Source organism: Ornithodoros turicata, chromosome 7, assembly GCF_037126465.1.
Source record: "Ornithodoros turicata isolate Travis chromosome 7, ASM3712646v1, whole genome shotgun sequence".
NCBI classification, from domain to species: Eukaryota; Metazoa; Arthropoda; class Arachnida; order Ixodida; family Argasidae; genus Ornithodoros; species Ornithodoros turicata.
Genome location: NC_088207.1, coordinates 27,318,403 through 27,339,373, shown reverse-complemented (window position 1 = coordinate 27,339,373; position 20,971 = coordinate 27,318,403). Strand labels below are relative to the sequence as shown.

The 20,971-nt window shown below is 48.6% G+C and overlaps 1 protein-coding gene across 1 annotated transcript; it reads left to right on the top strand.

Annotated features, from left to right (window-relative positions):
- Window positions 1-4,565: 4,565 nt before the first annotated feature.
- On the top strand, window positions 4,566-20,958 carry LOC135399743 (glutamate receptor 1-like). The gene is made up of 7 exons (XM_064631474.1): window positions 4,566-4,629; window positions 5,669-5,830; window positions 8,720-8,873; window positions 9,981-10,198; window positions 11,834-11,989; window positions 12,217-12,350; window positions 20,633-20,958. The coding sequence occupies exons 1-7, from the start codon at window positions 4,609-4,611 to the stop codon at window positions 20,874-20,876; spliced, it is 1,089 nt and encodes a 362-aa protein (XP_064487544.1). The 5' UTR covers window positions 4,566-4,608; the 3' UTR covers window positions 20,877-20,958.
- Window positions 20,959-20,971: the final 13 nt, after the last annotated feature.

Sequence of the window (20,971 nt, the reverse complement as noted above, 5' to 3'; positions counted from 1 at the left end):
ACGGACGGAGGCAGTCGAGAAAGAAAAAGCTCGCGAAGGAGCTTGGGGTCGAAGGTGGAGCTTCCGATCAAATGCTGCATTTGCCGCAAAACTTGGGAGGGCTTGCGGTCGCCAAGAGGCTCGTTCAGCACTAATTCTTGTAAGCGCTGGCGGTCAGAGGGAGAGGTTCGCTCGACGACGGCAATCTTCAAGGCGTCGTACGAAGCGTCAGCGGGAGGACAGTTGACGATGTCTGCCACCTCGATGAGAATGTCTTCGGGGAGGGCGGACAAGGCATGGTGAAATTTCGTTACTTGGGATGTGATGTGCGCCAAGGTGAACTGTGACTCTGCTTGCCGAAACCATATGTCCGGGCGTGAACGGGTAAAAGGCGGCAGTCGTACGGCGAAGGAGGATACCAGGGGCTGCGTACCGTTGCCATCCATGATCACGTTCGGGTCACCAGTGTGGAAGACGACTGATCAGACCAGGGCGATAGGCAGAACTGACTGTTTATTCCAGAGCGCAAGGGGAGACCGCGCTTGGTGTCGCGCGGATATGGCCGCTACATCTGTATCCCATAGGACTTCGATCCTTATTGTGAAGGGGCTAATTATTTCATTCTCCGCATCACCACCAGCAATGGGGCAGAGCATCGCCCCTGGCGATGAACCTCCCCATTCACCATCTCCCTATTCATCACTCCCCATTCATCATTAAAGTTGTTGTTGTTGTGTCAACATGTGCCATGCTGACAAAGTTGCACGGAATGACTGTGAACTCAGTCTCGCAAGACGCCGAATTGTAATGTGACGAAGCCTAAAAGCCTAGAAAGCCTGGTCCATGTTATTGTCGTAAGGCCTGACCTCCGGGTGTTCTGCACGTCGTGAAACGGTGGGCAGATCATATGCTCAATATTCACTGTGCTGAACCTTGATGGCCGTCGGACCGTTTTAGTCGTTGACAAAGTAACTATCGATGATAATCATAATCGATAATCTGACATAACGATACGTGAAAACGTTTGCCTCTTATTTGCTCAGGAACCTATGTTATACATTGGTGCATGGCAGAGCAGAGTGTCCTCTATGTGATTATCTTGACCGCAATCAAGTATCATCAATTTGAAGCATGACAGGCAATGACATTTAATTTGTCGAGTATAATGTTCTCAGCCATGATGTATTAAGCATATGCTACATGTTTATTATCACTGCTTCAGTGTAACGCGGCTTCGTTCATTCCTCTTAAAGCAATTGCGCGATGCTATGTAAATTGACAGGTGTTTACGTAGGCAAAGTAGAACAACGATTCCACATCAATCACACAGTGCACATATAAATTCCCTCCCCCCTCTACATTTTCAACTCCCTCTTGTTAATACCACGATACTGAACGAAGTTGGGCTCCTTCTGTGTTGGACCTCTGGACTACCACCATGGAGAAGTGTCATCTCCGAGTTGGAGCAATAACGGTATGAAGTGTAGTACCTGTATTTCTGTTATAATTCTGGTGGTAATGTGAGTAAATTTTCCGTGTAATACTTTATGAACACTGAACGTACCTTTGTTTTCTTCGTAGCAATAACCAGAAAGGACGGGATAAATAGAAAGGGGAAAAAATGCGCAGAACACCGCGGGGTGGGGGTGGGGGGGAAGACAGCGCTAGTGCGGCTGACTGCTTCAGGAACCTTGGCATTAAAACAAGACACTAATCACTTTCTAGAGATCGTGTGCGTCTACGAATCAACTGATGAGGGCGAGAAAGAACGCCAGTAAAATGTTCAAAGTGACTGTAAAGGGAAATGCAACCAGCATGCTTTTATCTACCAACAGGTGGTACTTGTCTTTGTGATCACACACACAAGCCATCGCGTCTCAGTCCTTCGTATTTTTCACAAAAACGAATTTCAAAGACTGGTCGCTATCGCAGCGTACACAGACGTCCGCCACGAGAAACATGTGGGAGGCCACCCCGGATTGGCGGAGAGGTATCATGTGACATTGAAGTGCTACCCAATCCTGCACCTTCCTCCATGTAGACTGCGTCATATAAAAGAAACAACCTCGAGTTCTCACATCACTTCCGAGGGCTTCCTTCACGGCCTTCATTGAAGCTCTTTCAAAGTCAGTAACGGCAATTTCGGTGTCTGGGGTGGCACCAAGGGAAATGCACTTCGATACGACTGTTCGGAGTGGTTCCTCATAGCACTCTTGGGTCTTCTTTTCCATGAGCGCATACACAACGGGTACCGCAACTTTTCCAAGAGGGACAAGAATGACGTACAGTTGAGTAAAGTTCTTTGGAGCGGCCTCAAATTTCCATCCATGAACCAGATTTCACTGTCGCTGAGAAGACAGAGACATTCCTCAGTTCCGAAGACGAGCAACCGCGTCTCAGCCTTTGGTCCGTTGTCAGCAAGCACAGAAGACTCCGGTTGAGGGCCACTTGTCATTTTTCATTGGTCTTCAATGACTAGGTCCCTCAGGCTATCTGGATCTGGTGGGTACTTCAAGGTGCGCTGCTGGCGGGTGGACCGCTTCAGATTGTCCTCAGCAATCATCCGTACCTTTTCATCCACAGTGAGGTCTTGTAGCACCCATCGTACGACACTTGCCGGATTCTCATTTGAGACAGCCGCAATTTCTTTCACTTTGTTCCTTGCTCTTGTAACACTTGCTACAGCGTCGTCTAGCGCATGACTGTGCGCCACGCTAACATGTGTGCCGCAGTTTTCAATGACGGCCCCCTTGCATTCGTCACGCTTGACACATCGCCACCGAACTCCAGCTTTGATGGCCTTCTGCTTGGTGTAAATGAAGCCGCCAAGTACGAGTTTTTTTGTCCCTTTATTAGATCATAGATATTCCATTCTGAAAAATAAAGCACACGTGTGAGTATCACCATGTAAATGCGGCAGCAAATTAATCCTACGGTAATTGTGAACAGGCTTACTCCTTGGAACACGTTGAGCGTTGACCCTTACTTGTCAGCACAGAATAATCAGCATCAGCAATGACAGGATGATGAATAAATGTGTGGCAACAAACTGCGGCCTAAATACCATGCTATCGTTGCCTCAACACCCCGATTTTGTTTTTTGGGGGAAACTCTCAGTAGCCTCTGCACCGGGGACATTTCTTCCGGAGACCTTCAGCTTATTGCTTGGAATACGTTGACCCTCATTTCTCAGAACAGAATAAGCAGCAACAATGACAGGATGCCCAGTAAACGTGCTGCAACAAACTGCGGTCGAAATACCAGGCGATCGTAACCTCAACTCTCTTATTTTGTCTTTTATGGGAACTCCCGGTAGCCTCTCCACAGGGGACATTTCTTCCGGGGGCGTTTTTTCCGGGGACATTTTTTCCGGCTCCCGGTCTGCGATATGGGTGTCTGCGATCATCATCTGCTTTTTCTGGGGCGGCAGTACGGCCGAACCACGCTCGGTAGACGCCTAATACACTACAACAGCCACGCTTTGCGAGAGGATAGAGTCCCCCCACGCGTGCCTGATGTTGAATTCCAATGGCAGAGTCGGAGCAAGTGGCAGGCTCGGCAATGGAGCGGCGTGATCTGGCCTAGAGCAAGTGATCCGTATCTGCGACTGGAACACTTGCGCCCAACTTGGAGTTTAGCCCTGGCCAATCTCCCTTGGGGGATGGCGGCCAGAGACGGAGGAAGAAGAAGATGAAGGTACTCATGTTCCATTATAACGCCATGTTTTGCAACATCAAGGTCCTTCTGATCTCCTAACGTTGCCATTGTAATGTCTGATTTATCGCTTCCTTCATGAAACAAAATCGCCAACGTACGACGCGAAAGACTAGTCACGGCGAAGACGCGTTGCGAAGCGGGCACGTTGGCGAAGCAGAGACAGGAAATAGGAAGCACAAGCGACAAGTGACACGTCACATAGAGTTCCGATGAATCTGCCTATTTTGGCGGAGCAGTCTGGGTTGCTCCCTGGAGCGACCTTGGCTGGAATGCCGCTCTGAATCTCCCATTGGAAGACTCCAGAACTGTTCCCAATCTCCCAATCGAACAGACTTGCTCTCAGCGAAGCAACGAAACTTGCTCCGGAGGTGCTCCGAATCTACCATTGGAATTCAACACAATTTTTGTTGACGATTTTCTTCTTTGCCTGTTTTCATTCCCCCTTTCGTTGCAGATCGCAAGTCAACTAACTCTGAAGAATGTTAATGGCTCTCTAAACGGAGTGGGTTACGTGGATAATTTCTTTTCGGACTTGGAAGATGTCCTCAACTGCACGTAAGGTTTTCTCAGCGGGACCAAAATTGCCCGTTGTATATGAATAACGTTCCTGAGAATCACTGCCAAAATATGAGGCAGGCTTTCAGCAACGAGCAGCCAGCGTCGCCCTCTATCAAGGCAGCGTTGCATAAAACAGACAACTGCTTTGGAAGATCCAAAATATGTGTTCCTGTGTTCAAGTTTAATGAAACTGCGTGCAAAAATTGCGTTGTGGATGATAACCATGCAGAACATGAACGCCATGGCGTTCCTTGCCGGTAAAACGAGGATATTCTTGTTTGCAGGTACAGCTACCATATACCTGCGGTGAAGAATTTTGGAAAACTAAACGAAGATGGCACCTGGGACGGGATCATGGGAGATATTTACAAAAACGTGAGTATGTATTATTTGAAACCATGTGGCGGCCGTGGACGACGACGACGACGCGCCTCTGCTGCACCACCTCCTCTACAACTATCCTGAAACCGTATGCAGGCTATTATTTCTTAAACTGCCATCATTCACTTGATGTATGCAATTGGGCGTTGTGGGGCTTATGCCGCGTTTGTCTCTCTACGTCTAATAGACCTCTACCCGAGAAACGTCATCATGACGTTGGTAGACAGACTGAAACCGAAACAAATCGGAAGGGGAGGGCTGGGTTCCACGAATGGGCACTTGTTCGCTGCCTCCTATTGAACGAAAGGTAGGACCGAAGGTCGCGTCCCTTTCAGGGACCATCGTATCCCCTCAAGACCGTGGCTTTCGGGTGCGACCTTGTTCGCCCCTGGTTTCGAGCTCAGTTCAACTCTACCAAATTGGTGGCGCTGTCGAACACTATGACATCATTTGTTTACAAACGGGGAGAGGTATATTGCCTGGTCCACTACAACGTGGCACTGTGAACTGTCTATGTCTAATGCCTTTGTCTTTCTATGTCTGATTGCCTCGTCCACTACAAGGTGGAACTGTGAACAACAAACGTATGACCAATTAATGTGACCAACAAAACTATTATGGTGACAGCTATTAACTGAAAGCTATTACGGTGAACTATATGGTTTGAACCGAAGGTGACCACCAGATGGCACAGCCACCGAACTTTGCACTGAACGCATCGTCGCTGTGTGTCCTGTGCTTGTTGGTGTGTCCCTTTTTTTTTTTTCGTGTTTCCCTTTTTTCTTTGCTTTTTCTCTCTCTGTCTGTGGCAACTTGCCGCCCGTCTCGGCAGGCAGACCGCCCTCTCTTTCTTATATTGTTCTTTCTTTCACTAAACGATCCCCTCCACTACAACGTTGCAGGCGAAGAGCCCTAGAGGGCGTCACGCTAGCAATTTTTGTGCACTATGTCGTATCGCTGCGTAAATCGCCAAGTTGTGTGCGAAGCTCATCTTCCTTTTCTGTAGACGTGATGGTTACGTTCTGTTCCACAGCGAACAGACATCACCATGCCTACGATGGCGCGCTTCCCTGAGCGAGAGGAAATAGCCGACCCTACCGTTCCTACGCAATGGATCTCCATACTCATCCTGGCTGGACGCACCGCAGCACGAAGTACAAACATCTGGGGCTATGTACTCGCTTTCGACGTACAGGTAGGTACAATTTATTTACTGATTGTTCTACTGCAAGTGGTTCGACAAGCAGGAAATGCAGTTGGAGCGAATTACACAAAGTATGCTTACGTGCGTAAATCTTCTCCCAATTGTTATTATTATTATATGATTGCTCAATGGTCGAGGAGGGCTTGGTTATATCATAACTATATGCCGGGTGTCTCAGTTACATCCCCGTGCTAAGTAATTCGCGAACCGGTGCACCAATCGAAGAACTTTTTTTTTTGTACAAGTTACTGTCCAATACCGCCTGCAAGCTGCGCACCGTGTGAGTGAGCGGGAGGCACTTATTATTTAAATAAAAATTCAAATGAGTTTCGTGAAATAACTTCTGAAGCAACGCCGTCGGCATTAAAATGGGTACTACCCCTTTTGGGACCTCCAGGGATACCTTTTAGGAAAAAATCTGCAACCGAAGCGGGTGATTTGTTGCAGTAATTAATTGGTTTCGGTTTACATATTTTTGTCGCGGCTGATCGCGGTGACCACCAGGACCCATGCACAGGTGCATGGTTCCAAAGCTCTGCCGTTGCGGCAGAAAAGAAGAGAATCCCGACAGGCCACAGTATAATGTGTTGCATTGACTGGCCCTAGATGTTCTAACGCCTAATAACAGTAGAGTCTCACACTTTAGCAGGAACAAGCCTCATCATTGTACGCCCGGGTGCCACTGCAACAGTATCATGCTCCTGTTTCCTCACAGTGTAAAGATGCAAGTTTGTGCGCGTGCTGAGGTGACGGTTGTCCTCAGACAACCGGTTGTCGGTTGTAGTTTAGAGCATTGTAGCTGCCATGTGACTACATTTGCCACTTCCATGAGGACACCCGCAGTTCACCTTATATAGTTGTCTACTCCGCGGTTGGAACACATCTTCAAGATAAGGCACGATCAGAAGTGCGCAGCTGGTGCAGCGACGATTGTTTCGCCTGTCGCAAGGCTTCTGCCATGGCGCACCGACCTAAGTAGCCTAAGTAACCTAGCCTCACTTGGAAATTTACGAATAACAGCGTAATTCATTACTCGCGTACGTGCGACTTCCGGCTGGCCTCGTTCCCAGGGTCAAGATGGCGGCTTGCCCTATCTTGAATATGTGTGATTTCCCTACTCCGCGAGACCGTAATCAGAACACGATGGGAAAAATGTTTGCAGGATGCTCGCACGGACGAACTTATAGACGAAGAGTCGAATTGTTCAAACTCCAGCAAACATATTGCGTTAAACTTCCGTTTTTCTTTCGTCGATAAACCAAGATCATCTCGAACGAAAAGTGTAACCCCTGATACAAAAATCAGAGCTGTTTTAGCCCTCCCGGAGCCACTCTGTGCACTGAATTCTCCGTTGTTTACCTTTATGAAGCGTGCACATGGTTTCTCTGGCCAATCAGGAGCGTCCTCGAAACGTCACCGTGACGTCATGCGCATTGACCTCCCGGACTTGCGGAGGGTATGAAGTGTGAATGTGCGCTGTGTGTGCCCCCAGCTATTCCGACATTTTACACTCACGTGCTTGAAACCTTTGAACTATACCATGTTGAACTCCATCACTTTAACTCGTTCATCTGTTTGTATTTTCTGTGTATAGGCGCCCTGGGGTAGCCAGTTCGACTTCGTCGCGACTCACATCCCCATTTTTTTCTTCTTTTATCACATCGCCATCACCACCATCACCAAGTAGACCTGGGGAATGTCCGAAATGACCTCAAATGCTCGTGATTCGTCACGAGCTCCCGCGCGAAGGCCAATCGGAACTCTGATGCAGAGTACCAGCCTATACCAAAACGGTTGCTGTCGCGTGACGTTTAGAGTGCGCTACAGAACGCTATGTTCAGTTCAGTATCGGGCTAGAGTAGAGCAATGTGGGAGATGCTTGCGCGACAAGTCGCATATCTCTCCACGACAATAATAATAATTCGATAACAAGATCGACGAAAACCTGCTGCATTTAGTGGGACCTGTAAACTCCTCAGCGCCATCGTCACCTCTCAAAATATTACTGCGCCACAGATAGGATGGCTGGGTACTAAGACGTCACTCTCCCTCCTCCGCCAGATACTGTAATCCATCACACCCACTCTGCTTCCGTATTGGCTGTTGAGACTGGCCGCATGACCCCCACGCGAGCCCTCCCCCATGGTGGCGCTGTAGTACCTCTCCGAGCAGTGCCGTGTATGTCAGAGTTTTGCAGTGTGTGCCAAAGGTTTAGTATCCTTTGGCATACACGGCACTGTCTCCGAGTACATCCGAGTACCAAGGTAAAGTACCTTGGAAGTGTAGTGTAGTGTGTACGACGAATTCTCAACAGAAAACCGGCCGCCGTCACCGTTTTTCCGGTGAGCCGACGCGAGCAATGGGGACGCGACGACAGCGGGTGACTACGGCAAAGAGCGGAAGCGGCTGCTCGACGGCAGCCAATAGCACCGCTCCAGCGCTATCATTCCACGAGCGGACGTGGCGGGCATTTTGGATGCCCAGATGACCAACCTGGGAACTGGGAAGCATGCTGTCGCCCGCCCGCTGCTGTCTGAAGGCGCCTTTGTAGCGCTTGCTTCGCTGATATGCTTTGACCACAAGAACTTCTTCTGTGTGCCACTATAACTTTTCTATGTGTAGCAAAATATTTATCAGTTAATTTGTGGTCAAAATGTAACACGGACTAACCACACGGCCGTTAGGGCGCCACCGTCCGCCGCAGTGGAAATTTGTGCTTGCGGTTCGTCCCGCCGTTTTTCCGTCGAGTTGTCGTGCCGGTGGGAAAGTTGGCCGTTTTTCCGTCGGGAAATCTTCGTATGCGGTTACCGCTTTATTCTTCTATTCCCTTCCTTCTTTCTTTTCTTTGTACATATTTTCACCATATAGTGTACCCCACAGGTATGGATGCTGCTGCTGTGTTCTGTCGTGGTCCTACCTCCAGTGGCAGCTTTGCTGCATTTCTACGCGTGTAAGATGCGAAGACAACGGGCATCATTCTTCGGACTTGCAGTGACATACTTCTGGCAGTTTTTCGAGAACATGTTTTGCGAAGGTAAACACTGACTGTTGTAGCTGTTACATAACCACATCTCTATACCAGCTGGACGATTTATGGATTTATGAACGATTTTTCCAGGTACGTTAACCGTTCATAAATCGAGGGTGGACTGATATAGTAGAAAAAATATCCGGACTGTCGCCTTAAATAACAAGGTGGTTGAACATGCTCTTCCCCATGCACAAGCTTACCTCTGAAACCGCGCGGACGGATGAATGGATGTACGCAGGATGATCTTGGTGAAATGGCTGCGGATGCGTGGGCAAAAACTATGCGATGATGATAATAATTGTTGTACCGCTTTCCTTGAAACAGTTTTAATACTTTTGCTGCACCCCGTTGAGTTCATACAAATTACAAATTCATTTTGCTGCGTATTTGAGTTTTTAACCTTGCATAATAATAATAATAGATACCTTGAGACGTTGGATAGGCACCACAGCGACTCACGTAACGAAAAACCTTGAGTTCCCTAGTGGAATATGCGGAGTATGCGTGTCGTTTGTCGTCCTTTTCTGTGCATTTGTCACTGTAACGGGTTTTTGGCATGACAAGCTGTTTGTCCGATTAAAGAGGCGCTAACGTGCGAAACTTCTCCTCTCGAAATGAAAGATGCCGTTACCTTGACACCAACACAAAAAGGAACATGATTTATCCGCTGCGTCGTTCGTCATTTATGAGCGAAAAACCGCAACTTTCGCAACCCTTCTCCCTCTCAACAAATGCGACAGTGCGGAGCGGCCTGTCATTGGTCTCTTCAAACCATCTCCCGCGCTGACTGGACAAATCCTTCGAGGTGACCAATGAGAGCAAGCTCTGCATTTTTCGCGTTGTCGCGTCCTCATTTCGCACTGTCGGTCTTCTTGAGAGCGAGGGAAGGGCTCGCCCTCACGGTCCTATTCAACTTTGCATCTTTTACCTGACGTAAATAAAAGAAATCATGAAATCTTGGAAGAGGGAACGCGTAAATAGTGGTTTCTTTCTCTCATAAATCACGAACGACGCAACGAATCAATCCCGTTCCTTGGTGTCAATGTAACTGCATCTTTGATTCCGCGAGGAGAAATTCTTGCACCTCATGCCCCTTTGACTCGCTTTCAGCGTCGGCATGTCCACCCAGCGAGACATCGGTGCGCGTGGTCAGCAGCGTGTGGTGGATCGCCGTCATGCTCCTGTTGAATGCCTTCGCCAGCCTGATGAGTGCCTGCCTCATGGTGAAATCTGAACAGGACAGGATTCGCACCATTGAAGACGTCGCCAACAGGCCCTATCTCATTCCCTACGTCGCCGGTGACACTGGCGCCTCGCGTTTGATCCAGGTGCGTACAAGCGACTGCATCTTAGTAACGCGGTGTTTGTCGGAGCTACACGCTTGTCTGTTCACAGGGGTGAGGGCAAAGTTTAGAGGAGCCACGTAACGAGGTGTCTGTCCACTCAGAAGGCACCAGTAAGAGGGTCATTCGTACATACAGGGTGTCCCAGAAAATGTGTCATTGAATTATAATAAAAAAAAAAACTACGCAACCTAGAATCATGCGGTCAACGGCATTTGTTCTTACTAGGTTTTTGCCAACTACTGGTGTGAATGTCATGTGCGGTAAGTTTAATTTTGCAAAGTATTTGCGAACTGAACTCGGAAATTTGCCAAGTAAATGTCACTTTTTTACCCCACCAATATGAAGAGCGTGGCGAGTTCACTCAAGTTCATGATAATTGACAGTGATATTCACAAGCTATCCCATCGGAAAAATAGCCGAACATCATGCTTTTCGTAGCACCGAGCCATAACGCGCGACGACTTTTTCAGCACAATCGCTTTCAGTCCGACGAAAGGAGGTTCCAAACCCAGCCCACAAAGTGATAGCAGAAAAAGTGACAGTTCCAGAAATTGTGAGAGGGAAATCATAATCTCAACGAAAGCCGGACGCGATAAGCCATGCCTGTGTTATCTCTTTCTGCGTTGCAGGTGTGGGCTGGGTTTCCAACCTCCTTTCGTCGGACTGACAAAGATTGCGCTGAAAAATTTGTCGCGCGCTAGCTCCGTAGAGCATGATGTTCGGCTATTTTTTCTGATGGGATAGCCGCTGAATATCCCTGTCAATAATCATTAATTTGAGTAAATTAGACACGCTCTTCACATTGGCGGGGTAAAAAAGTGACTTTTACTTGGCAAATTTCCGACTTCAGTTCGCAAAAATTTACATAATTAAACTTATGTTACACGACATTTGCATCAGGAGGTGGCAAAAACCTAGTAAGAACAAATGCCGTTGACCGCATGATTCTAGCTGGTGTACTTTTTTTATTATAATTTAATGACACGTTTTCTGGGACACCCTGTATATGGTGCTTCACATGGGTTCACAGAAAAAACTACGTGCAGCTCATCTTGAGATGCTATCCTCTTATTTGGGAGAGGGACCAATAATGTTGTCCCTCTACCAATAGGGGGGAGGGAAACCGGGTAGCTGCGCCGACACCTGGTTGCGAGCATCTCTCTCCCCCTCTCGATTCGGAGCAGTCACAAGTATACCTAACCTAATTTTCACACAAGCGGGCATGTGTCTGTCGTATTCTTACCCTGCTGAGGGAGGACGACGAGCGTGGTCTCTTTCATTTATCTGTTCTTTCTCTTTTTGTTCGGTTCGCGCCGGACCCAAGATGGCTGTGTCGCTCGCCGCCGTGGCTCAGTGTCGCTACTCTGCTCCCTATTTAGTGACTCTAGTCAAATCGAGCACCGGAACGCTCTGCCCTCAATGCTCTTTTGACCTTTTTGGAGATACACAATAGGACTTCGATCCTTATTGTGAAAGGGCTCGTTATTCCATTCGCCACATCACCACCGGCGATGGGCCCCATTCCTCATCTTAAAGATAAAGTTGTTGTGTCTCTTTACTTGTCTTGCTTGTGCACGCGATTGTTCCCGTAACGCACGTCTCTTTCAACCATTTCAGACCATGAACGCACCTGCATACAGGAAAGTATGGAGCATGATACGCCGCCATCAAAGTGATATCAAAAATTTCTACGCGTTCCCAGAAAAGATGCTCCTGGAAGTGGCCCAAGGAAAGGCAGTCATCATTCATGCTGGTATTCTCTCAAAGCACCAGGTATGAGATCGGTGCCCTTTATTAAGGAAGCTTTGTACGACGAGTTTCACTGCAGGGCCTTAGAAGACAAGCAAATTTCCAAACAATCTCGCTTCCGAAAAGCACATGAATAGGGTACACAATACACAATATGATACTGCACAACCATGACATCGAGCGTCCATCGCCATGGCAACAAGTCATGACTAGATGGTCGCAAGAATGGCTATTTTGTTGCTCCGAAACAGGTGACAACATTCTGTAAAAACAAGAGGCTCGGAGAGTATTACTTCGCGGATGATTTCGTCGTCAACACCTGGCCGTTTGGCGTCTACTTGAACAGGAACCTCCCAAAAAAGTTGCGGAAAACCATTAAAGACTTGTAAGTAGTAAAATAATATTCTTCACTTTTTGTCATTTTTTATCGTTATCTACTGTTACAATTGCCAGAAAATATTCGGTTCCCTTCTTTTGAAGGATGAACATACACACACAAACGGGATCTGTACGATGCACTAGATTGTCTATGAAATCATTCAACCATATGTCGGTACTTTTGACACTCAATCCGGCGTTCTTAAAGGCACAAGAAGGACCCCTCCGTAAATTCTTTGTTTTTGACTGCGGCGTGTGTATTACGCAGCAGATAACACGTGGTCTTGCGCAAGAACGAATGCCCTGGCTGACCTGTAAGTTTTTTGGAAGTTACACACCACATGGAAACACCTCAGCTCCTTCAGAGAGCCCGAATGACGTCGTACGTGACACTCAGCGACGTGGTCACTGGAAGACGAATTTTAGGTGGCAAGTGAGACTTCGAGGAAGCGCCAGACATGTGAACAAAACAGGCTTTAATGTACAGTATGATGAGAACGACTGTGCACGATAAATGACGCGTGCGCGAGCTCCCTTCTTCCTTAAAAGGCCACTACGGACTAAATTTCGTGTAATCAGAATCCTACCAACGTTATGTTACTGAATGAGAACTGAATTGGAATTGAACTACATTTGGATCTACCGAATATTTTCTCATCCCTCCTCTACAGTGTGGTATACGTGAATGGAATAGCTTACCTTCTCATATTGCTACTGTTACCAATCATGATGAATTTGTTACCTTGTGTGAAGTTGAGCTTTTGTTTAGTGCTAGAATATAGGTTATGGGCGCATGTCGTCAGGTAAATAAAGAAATAAAAATGAAACTAAATGAAATGAAAATCTTCTTGTCTCCCTTTACATTCCTGCAAAATATTTTGGCTCTACGTGACCCGAAAGCTAGAGAAAATTAATTTTTATTTTTGAGAACTGTGACGTCATGTTAGGCTCCTTACACGGAGCGCCCGGCCTCTGGCAACGTTCTTGCCCTTCGCGTCTTTCCGGGGGCTCACTTTTTACACTCCGTTAGCGGAGCCCCACGTGACATATAATCCGACCTCTCCGACCTTCGAGAAAACACAAAAGATGGAGAAGACATCTCTCCCATTTTCCCCTCTTTCGATCAGTGTCAGGTGACTTCTTCACCCGCCCGCGTCGTTGCTAGGAATGAGAGCCCTCTCCAGAACATGACGTCATTGCAATTTGTGGGCTTTTGATTACGTCACCCGCTCCTCGCGTCCTCGAAACATGTGGAGGCTCAGCAGATTTTCAAAAGTCGACAAAAATGCACAGCGTTCGTAAACAGGATTGAAATTTCGCGTATAGATTCCTTGAGGCACCTTCCTTTCGTGGACTAAATAAAATAAACGCTGTTTTCCGAGGCCGGAGTAGCACTTTAACAGTGCTGGTTTCTGTAGTTCCGCAGTGTTAAGTCTTGCGACAGTCGGTAGCTTGGTCGAGGGGCCCAGCACCCAGGCAGAACTCAGACGAGGCAAAAGTGAGTTGACAAGAACGGAATATATTTACATCGTGACAAGTGAAAGTGAAAAGCTCCCAACAGGGACAAAGGGGCCGCTTAAGTAGTCTCCGTCCGTGAGAAGGAGGTCACCAGCCGCGGCGAGTTCCAGGAAGACGACCTTGATCTCCTTCCCCTTTTGGGTGAATGGGGAAGCTCGCTGACAGGAACATGGCTGACCAACGATGAGGGGGGAGACAAACATGGCGTGGCAGCCAGGTCGTAACAGCTCGTCGCCGCCCCGGGTTGACCTCGGACGAGTGTGCAGTATAACGCTGGCCACTGGACGAGGTGGATCTTTCAGCAAGCCAGGTGAACGAACTTTAAGGGCCTTCTCGCTGAAGTCTCTCTCAGGTTCAGGACGGGGCAGGATGCCAAGGCGTAGATCAAACTTCCCGTTCCTCTCGGTGGATGACGTGTAAGGAGAGCGCTGCCTCTGCTGCGTCGTGTTTCCGAGGCGAGTTTGTAGACGCCAGGTAGACCTTGACGTTTGATCGTGATTGTGCCAACTTCTCTTGAGAATAGTGGAGGCTGATGGGACAAGTATGCTGCAACAGGCAAAACAACAAGCCGAACAAAAATCCACAGACCCAGCCCCAAAAGGCGAGCCATCCGTCCCGGTCGTCCCACGGTCAGGATCCAAGAAAAGTTATGCGCTACATAAATGATTCCTAACCTTTCGTTCGCTGGGCAACATATTTAGCAAACAACACGCAAGTTAACCCATGCTTTCGGCTCAAGTACACAACAATGCGTGGAATATGTACACGGACTTCAAGCCCAAATTTTGTCGTAAACAGCTCAATGAAAGTCAACAGGTATCAGGAGGTATATGTACAGGTGACAATTAGGTCAGTTTTACCCCTCCGCTAACAGCGGCTCAGGCAATCCGCATTGACGTGCTGTTTTCCCTTCTTATAACGAACGACAAAATCGTGCTGTTGCAGGGCGAGACTCCATCTCAACAGACGGCCATTTTTGCTAGACATTTGGCTCAACCATGCGAGCGGACAATGATCTGTGACCAGGATGAATTTAGCCCCGTACAGGTAGCAAGCAAGTTTTTGCGTCGCCCAAACCAAACACGCACACTCCTTTTCGGACGCGCTGTACGCTTCCTCCCTAAGGGACAATTTCCTACTTGCATATAATATAGGGTGCTCCTGTTGTTTTTCATCCTCCTGGCACAAAATTATTCCCATGCCCCTATTGCTCGCGTCGCATTGAACAGTAAACGTTTTAGAGAAGTCGGGCGCTTTGAGAACAGGAGGTTCCGCCAAAGCTTTCTTCAGACTCTGGAAAGCACTTTCCATTTTCTCGTCCCATTGTACCCTCGTGGGCGCCGACTTCCTGAGAGCGTCCGTCAAGGGGCTGGCCAGTTCAGAGTACTGTCGAATGTAACTTCGATAGTAACCCGTCAAACCGAGAAACGCACGGAGTTCGGTTTTGTTCTGCGGTCTAGGGAAGTCAACGATAGCTGCTACCTTCAACTCTGCTGGTCTACGAAAGCCTTGTCCGACCCGGTGACCCAGATACAGGACCTCTGCCTGTCCAAGATGACATTTTGTCGTTTTTAGAGTTAGTCCCGCACTCTTTAACCTGTTGAAAATGTCGCGCAAGTGTTCTAAATGATCTGACCAGGTCTCCGAGTAGATTGCTACGTCATCTAAGTAGGGAACGGCGTACTTTTCCGCCCCACGGAGCACTTGGTCCATTAATTTAGAAAAGGCGAACGGCGCGTTCTTCAAACCAAAGCTCAACATTAGCGGCTTAAAAGTCCCCATCGGCGTCGTGAATGCCGCGTATCTCTGAGCCCTTTCAGTCATTGGCACCTGCCAGTACCCCCTGACAAGGTCTAGGGTTGAAATAAATTTCGCGCTGCTTACCCTTTCGACCCGTTCTTCCAGGTTTGGGATGGGGTACACCTGCGTTGACGTCACGGCATTTAGCTTACGGTAGTCTATGCAGGGTCGAGGTTCTTTGCCCGGAGCTTCGACAATGATCATAGGTGAAGCGTAGTCGCTTTCACCTGCTTCAATTATTTTCAAGTCTAGCATCCGCTGGATCTCTTTCCTCATAATCGACTCCTGTCTGGGTGATATGCGATAGGAACGTGAACGTACCGGCTCTGCTGTTGTAAGCTCTATGTCGTGGCAAATTAGATCTGTTTTTCCCGGTTTGTCCGAAAACAGTCCCTCAAAATCCCTTATAAGATTCCTCAAATCGCATATTTGGGAATCACTAAAATGCCTTTCTCCTGCTACAGTTCTTACAATGTCCTCAATACTCGGGTTTGATGAACCAATTTCGCCCCACTCGGGTATCTCCGTGTGCTGCTCCTCCGGCATATTTAACGCTACACTGACAATGTGCGTCGAATCGACATACGGCTTCATAAGGTTGGTGTGATACGTGCGGATCTCCTTCCTTTTTCCCCTTAGCTCCACCATGTAGGTTGTTTCGGACAACTTACGCACCACCTTGAACGGTCCATCCCAGTGAACCTGAAGCTTGTTCGCACGTGTAGGACGGAGTACCAGCACTTTGTCATTCTCTTTGTACACTCTAGGGCGCGCATTACGATCATAATATGTTTTGGCTCTTCTTTGTGAGTCGCGCATGTTAGCCTCGGCTATTTCTCTGGTATCTTGCAACCGCTGCAGGAGGTCTAAAACGTATTCGACTACTGTGTTGTCAGTACGTGGGTCTTCCCATTCTTCCCTTAACAGCCTCATCGGGGACCTCAGTGTGCGCCCGTACACCAGTTCCGCGGGGCTGAATCCCGTTGCTTCGTGAGGCACCGAACGCAACGCAAACATGGCCCCAGGTAGACCGGCCTCCCAGTCTGTTTTGAAATCATGAACTAGTGCCCGCAGAACTCGTTTCAGTACCGAGTGCCACTTCTCCACGCTATTGCTCTGCGGGTGATAAAGGGAACTGTGAATCACTTTGATTCCGCATTTTTGCAAGAACGTGGTAGTTAGCGCACTCGTGAACACCGACCCATTATCGCACTGGATTTCCCTGGGAAATCCAACCCGAGAGAACACGGAAAGTAGGCCGTCTACGATCTCAGCGGAACACTGCTCTTTTAGGGGGACGGCTTCCGGGAATTTAGTCGCCGGGCAAATCATGGTCAGGATATATTTTGATCCTGATTGCGAAACGGGTAGAGGTCCGACAACATCTATAACCAACCGTTGGAACGGTTCGGAAATGACTGGCACTAACGTGAGAGGGGCTTTGCATCGCTCGTTAGGTTTCCCTATCCTCTGGCAAGTGTCGCATGCCCGCACGTACCTCTCGACATCTTTGAAACACCCTGGCCAATACCATTCCTGCAATAGACGCTGTTTCGTTTTCCGTACACCCAGGTGTCCTGCCCACGAATTGTCATGAGACATCTTGAGGATATCTCCGCGCAAACTTTCGGGCACCATTAACTGGTCTACGACCTTGCCTCTGCGATCCTCGTAATGGCGGTAGAGGAGACCGCCCTGTATGATGATCTTTACATTACTCCTAGCCACACCCTCTCTGTTTGAGTCCCAGATTTTTCTCAGCGTCGGGTCCGCTTTCTGAAGCGCGATTAGCTCATCCTTACTGATGCGCACCAAATTTCTTAGCGCTCCGCTCGACGGTGCCAGGTATTCACCGACCTGACTAACGTCTGACTCATTGGGGCTGACTATGTCCTGCTGACTACTTTCCTGACTTGGCTCTTTCTCGCGAATTCCGACCTGGTTCGCCCGTTCCGATTCCTCAATTTCCTTTTCCGCCGTTTTCGCCTTCAATTCTCGCGCTTTGGCCCTAGTGAGAGCGAACACTCCCGCTTCATCTATCTTTATGCCCTCCTTGCGCATGAGGTGGGCAGTACGATTGGATAGTAAGTACAGGTACTGGTCAGGAAGACGATCCGTCACTGCTGCCTCAGTGCGAAAATCACCAAACGGCCCAGTAATACACACCTCGGCCACCGGTAGGCAAACACTGTCTTTCTCCATAACCTGGCGTATCCACGCACACTTCGACAAGTAATGCTCCGGTAAAACAAATGAGGGATGCACTAGATCTAAGTTAGCACCACTGTCACGTAACACCGTACACGGACGACCGTTCACCTGAAGTTCATACAGATACGGCTTCATTATCTCCTCCTCCGTTGCACTGCTGTCGTCCGCGTAAGCTAATGCGACGCGCGGGTTTCTACATCCCGCGGCTATGTGGCCCTGTTCCTTACACCTATGGCATACGATAGGCTGCTTCCTTTCAAACGCTTTGCTGTTGCGTCTTTCTTCGTGCCCTCCTTTAGACCCTGTGCATTCGCCGGTTGAATTCTCCTTCGGGGAGGCGCCATCAGCGTTACCGTTTTTCAGTTCTTGTTTCCGATTTCCCTTCAGAAAATGCTTCCGCGATTTCCCTAGCGGTTTCCCGTCTTGGCTGCCCATACCTCTTAGAGAAACGTATTCGTCCGCGTGGTCCGCAGCTATCTCAACGGTTGCAACGCCGGACTTATCCCGCACCCAGTTCCGCATCTGGTCTGGCAGCTCATTGAAGAACTGTTCGAGCGCAATTACTTCTAACATCTTTTCTGGGTCACCGAACGCTTCGGCGCTTTTCATCCATTCGCTAAGATTAGCTTTGATTTCGAACCCGCGTTCGGCATAGCTGCTGACCTTTCTGCCGTCTCCGTCGCGAAATCTAAGCCGAAAAGCTTCTGCCGACAACCGAAATTTCTTCAATAGGCTCTGCTTCACTTTCTCATAGCATTTCGCGTCCTCCGCCGATAGACGAGCTACACTGTCAGCCGCCTCACATGGTAGAACAGTCATGAGTCTAGCTGGCCACGAATCCCTTCCGTAGTTTTCTCGCTCGCACGCACGCTCAAAATTGACCAAGAAAAGTCCTATATCCTGACCTATCTTGAACGGCTGCAACAGCTTCGACATGTCTACGTTTTGTGTTCTCGGGATCGACCCCACGTCTTGCGACTGACTGCCTGTTAGACGTTTCAGTTCTACTTCCAACTTGAGCTTTTCTAGTTCTCTCTGATGGGCTCTTTCTTCTTTCTCACGATCCTTTTGTTCTTCCTCACGCTCCTTCTCCTCGCTGATTTTTTTAAGGGTTTCCCTGACATCGTCATCCCCTAAATCAGCCTCAACAATTGCCTCAATCACCTGCGCCTTTTTCGTTGTGCTGTTTACATTTAACCCGAATTCTTTGCACACCCGGATCAGATCGGTCCGAAGGAATGGTGCAAGATCCATGCTGACTGCCAACGATGTTGCCCACACACCTCTGATATTTTAGACAAAGTGCTAACAATATCTATAGAGGGACCCAACGGAATAGAATTGTAGCTACTCCCACAATCTAATCCTGACCAAAGGGCAACAGAGTCAAACCGCTCACCAATCGTAGGCCAAAATCCATGGATTCCGTCCAGCTGTTGTTCACCAGTCCGGCAAATGAGGAGGATCCCGTCGCTGCCATCCAGTTGTTAAGTCTTGCGACAGTCGGTAGCTTGGTCGAGGGGCCCAGCACCCAGGCAGAACTCAGACGAGGCAAAAGTGAGTTGACAAGAACGGAATATATTTACATCGTGACAAGTGAAAGTGAAAAGCTCCCAACAGGGACAAAGGGGCCGCTTAAGTAGTCTCCGTCCGTGAGAAGGAGGTCACCAGCCGCGGCGAGTTCCAGGAAGACGACCTTGATCTCCTTCCCCTTTTGGGTGAATGGGGAAGCTCGCTGACAGGAACATGGCTGACCAACGATGAGGGGGGAGACAAACATGGCGTGGCAGCCAGGTCGTAACAGCTCGTCGCCGCCCCGGGTTGACCTCGGACGAGTGTGCAGTATAACGCTGGCCACTGGACGAGGTGGATCTTTCAGCAAGCCAGGTGTCAACTCACTTTTGCCTCGTCTGAGTTCTGCCTGGGTGCTGGGCCCCTCGACCAAGCTACCGACTGTCGCAAGACTTAACAGCAGCTTCCTTGTTTTCTATCCTGTGAGGTCCATATGTGGTGAGGTTCTGTTCCGGCTTCTCATCCAACATACTCTGATGAGGCTCTGTACGACAAGATTCTACAAACTTTGGTGGACAGTCTTACTGCTGAATGCTCGAGACGTCTTATTCTCCCCAAGATGGGGTACCCTGCCCTTCCCATTCGGCAACTTCCTTCGCACATGCGTTCATCATTGCGTTCGCCGGTTGCTGAGATATGGCCGCTGCTACGCCTGCTACTGGTCCTTGTACGGAAGGCTGTTGGACAGCCGCTGTCCCTCTTAATCAGCTGGACCGGCTGGTGCGATGCAAGGCTCGAGCCTACGATCATGAGGAGAATTTGGACTTCCTTGGTGATAAGTCAATTGATCAGTGAATCGTCAAAAAAAAAAAAAAAAGGAATTCGGCACCCTTTATTCCGTCGGAACATGTCCATCTACGCTCCAATGCCATTGTAATGGCCCAGCGGCAGAACTCACCAACGTCAATCATTTTTCAGTGTCCTAGCTGGTAAGGATAAACGTTTGACTATTTACGTCTGAGCTCTATTATACTAACACGTGTTGTTATTAACATTGTCATATTTATTTAAAAGACACTAAAGGGCGACATTTGGGGGAGAAGTCGGGTATACGAAGAAAGAAAAAGCAGCACGTATGAATGCAATGTCGTCTGGAACTACGTAACAGGGTTTTTCTGTTTTTCCCATACTGCAAAGAGTCATAGCACAACGGTATACACATCATTTGCTAACACAAACACTGTACAGCGTAGTGCGGTACATCGAAAGCGGCCTCAACGACTTTCAGCTGCGATCCAACCAGCCGCCCTTGGAGACGTGTCTTCCACCAGAGCCAGAGAAAGCACTTCGCTTCACGGACATGGTCTCCATCTTTTACATCTGGATCGCCTGCTGTGGGCTCAGCACTCTGGCTTTTGTCCTGGAACTCCTCATAGCTAAGGTTCTTGCTGGTACTGGACAGAGAGGACGCTATCGCGGCATGAAGTTTTAACTTCGTGCTATTGGTATCGATTGAAAGTGAAGATTATAATGCAAGAAATGCATGTAGACGTAAAAAGAAATGGTAATTAAAGCTTGACGATAAAC